Below are 2,692 nucleotides of genomic sequence, written 5' to 3' on the forward strand. Positions count from 1 at the left end.
TGGGGGAATTTGCCAGAAGCCGATCCACCCTTGCTGCATGACATACTCATACCTCTAGATCCCAGGATTGCCTTTCCTGTCCCAAGTCTAATCCCCTCTCCCATAAAGGTAAACATATGCTGGTGATTAGTATGCCCTGATTCTAATGATCATTTCTTAAAATTCATAGAAATAAGATCACATAGTAACCACCCTTCAGTGTGTACTTTCATTTGTTTAAAAGTATGTTGGTGAGCCCAGCCAGAGTGACATAGTGGTTGAGTGTCAACCTATAAACCAGGAGGTCACAGTTCAATTCCCAGTCATGGCACATACCCAGGTTGCAGGCTCGATCCCTAGTAGGGTGCGTGCAGGATGCAGCCAATCAATGATTCTCTCTTCATTGATGTTTCTATCTCTCTCTCCCTCTCCCTTTCTCTCTGAAATCAATAAAAATATATTTAAAATTAAAGAAAGGTATTTTGGCGAGATTTATGCACTCCCCTGTGTGTAACACTTGTTTTTATTATTTTGTCTCAGGGTATTTCACTATATGATTGTACCACATCTTGGTCATTCTACTAGAGAAATGTCTAATCGGGCCTTCGGGCTATCTTTTGTTGTATTGTTTCTCTTCCTTTTGTTGATTTGTATGAGTACTTTATATAATTTGGATATTAACCCTGTATCAGAGGTGGCCCCTGCTTCGAGCTCACTGAGCCACAGTCAGGAGGTGAAGGCGCTGAGCAGTCAGGGCCCCCCCATGTCTCTGAGCCTCAGTTTCCTCCTCTGCTGGAAGCCGGTCCATCCTTGCTGCTTGACACAGTCACTGCAGGGAAGAAACATCTGCACAGCACATGTTTCAAGGGACCTGGCGTATATGGCATGCTGTTCTTAATATGTTTGCTCACCTTCTTGGTGCTATGTGTTTTAACCAAGGTCACCTCTCCAAGAAAGGTTGTTTCCCCAGGTAGGGACCATTGCAGAGGAAATCTTCCAGGATGGCGAAGGGGAAGAAGGGCAGGAGGCTGTAGAGGCCCCCATGGCTCCTGCAGAGGAGGAAGAGGAAGATGATGAAGAGTCAGGTATGTGGCATCAGGCAGGGAAGCCAATGTTTGGGTGAGTGTTGGGATTTCCTAGCCCCTAGGAATAGGATGGGAAACCAGATACAGGCCCCCAGTATTTGACACAAAAAAGTTTCTCTTTAGGAGCTTCTCTAATCTTCTCCACTGGCCACTCATAATAGAAACTAAAGCCACCTAGTCCTGGCTCATCTTCTGCCTCTGAGCACTAACCCCTCCCTTTCCTGCCCAGACATTGACGACTTCATTGTGGATGATGATGGACAGCCTCTGAAGAAACCTAAGTGGAGGAAAAAGCTTCCTGGATACACAGATGCGTGAGTGGGGTCTGTTACAAGGTGGTGATAATGGCATCTGAGTGAACCCAGTCAAGACAGAGTCAGCTCTAGCCAGTTTGGCTCAGTGGATAGGGCATTGGCCTGCATGCAGACTGAAGAGTTTCGGGTTCAGTTCTAGTCAAGGGCATGTACCTCAGTTGCAGACGCGATACCTTGCCCCAATCTGGGCTCGTGTGGGAGGCAACCAATCGATATTTCTCTCTGTCTCTCTCTCTCCCTTCCACTCTCTCTAAAACAAAACAAACAGTGGAAAAAGTATTTTTGGGTGAGGATTAACAGATCCACTGAACTGGATAGGAATCCATTTGCCCTGTTGCTATTTGATCCCTGTCACTAGCATTTGTCAAAGATGGGCTTTTTATCCTTCATAAATCATACCCCTAGAAATATCCTCCAGCTAAGCCTTTATTCCTCATGAATATGCTTTTTTAGTGATTTTAGAGAGAAAGAGAGGAAGGGAGAGGGATAGAGATAGGAACATCAACGAGAGAGAGCATCATGGATCAGCTGCCTCCTGCATGCCACCTACTGGGAATTGAGCCCACAACCCGGGTATGTGCCCTGACCAGGAATGGAACCATGACCTCCTGGTTCCTAGGTCGAAGCTCAACCACTGAGCCACACAGGCCAGGCTGAATATGCTTTTTTATTTGCCTTTCTCTTAACTTTTTAGTTGCCTTGGAGCAAGTAAAGGATCAGTGCAGGTGCTGCATTTCTCTCCTCTCACCAGAACCTGAGCCAACGGCCTTTTGCTGTCACCCACAGGGCCCTGCAAGAAGCCCAAGAGATTTTTGGTGTGGACTTTGACTATGACGAATTTGAGAAATACAATGAATATGATGAAGAACTGGAGGAAGAGTATGAGTATGAGGATGATGAAGCCGAGGGTGAGATCCGAGTGCGTCCCAAGAAGACCACCAAGAAACGTGTGAGCCACAGAAGCATCTTTGAGATGTATGAGCCCAGCGAGCTGGAAAGCAGTCACCTCACAGATCAGGACAATGAAATCCGAGCCACCGACCTGCCCGAGAGGTTCCAGCTCTGCTCTATCCCAGTCAAAGTGGCTGCAGATGATGAACTAGAAGAAGAGTCTGACTGGATCTACAGGAATGCTTTTGCCACACCAACTATTTCTCTGCAGGAAAGCTGTGATTACCTGGATAGAGGGCAGCCAGCCAGCAGCTTTAGTGGAAAAGGGCCCAGTACAATTCAGAAGATTAAAGAGGCCCTGGACTTCATGCGAAATCAGCATTTTGAGGTGCCTTTTATTGCCTTCTACCGGAAGGAGTATGT

General features: G+C 46.7%; 1 protein-coding gene across 1 annotated transcript; it reads left to right on the forward strand.

Moving 5' to 3' along the window:
• Window positions 1-962: 962 nt before the first annotated feature.
• LOC102264033 (transcription elongation factor SPT6-like) lies at window positions 963-2,686 on the forward strand (the record flags this gene model as incomplete). Its single annotated transcript, XM_005867982.1, has 3 exons — window positions 963-1,064; window positions 1,294-1,378; window positions 2,165-2,686. Coding segments are annotated over exons 1-3 (650 nt in total), but the record flags the coding sequence as incomplete, so codon positions are not given.
• Window positions 2,687-2,692: the final 6 nt, after the last annotated feature.

The sequence above is a fragment of the Myotis brandtii genome, unplaced genomic scaffold (genome assembly GCF_000412655.1).
Source record: "Myotis brandtii unplaced genomic scaffold, ASM41265v1 scaffold25714, whole genome shotgun sequence".
Classification (NCBI taxonomy): Eukaryota; Metazoa; Chordata; class Mammalia; order Chiroptera; family Vespertilionidae; genus Myotis; species Myotis brandtii.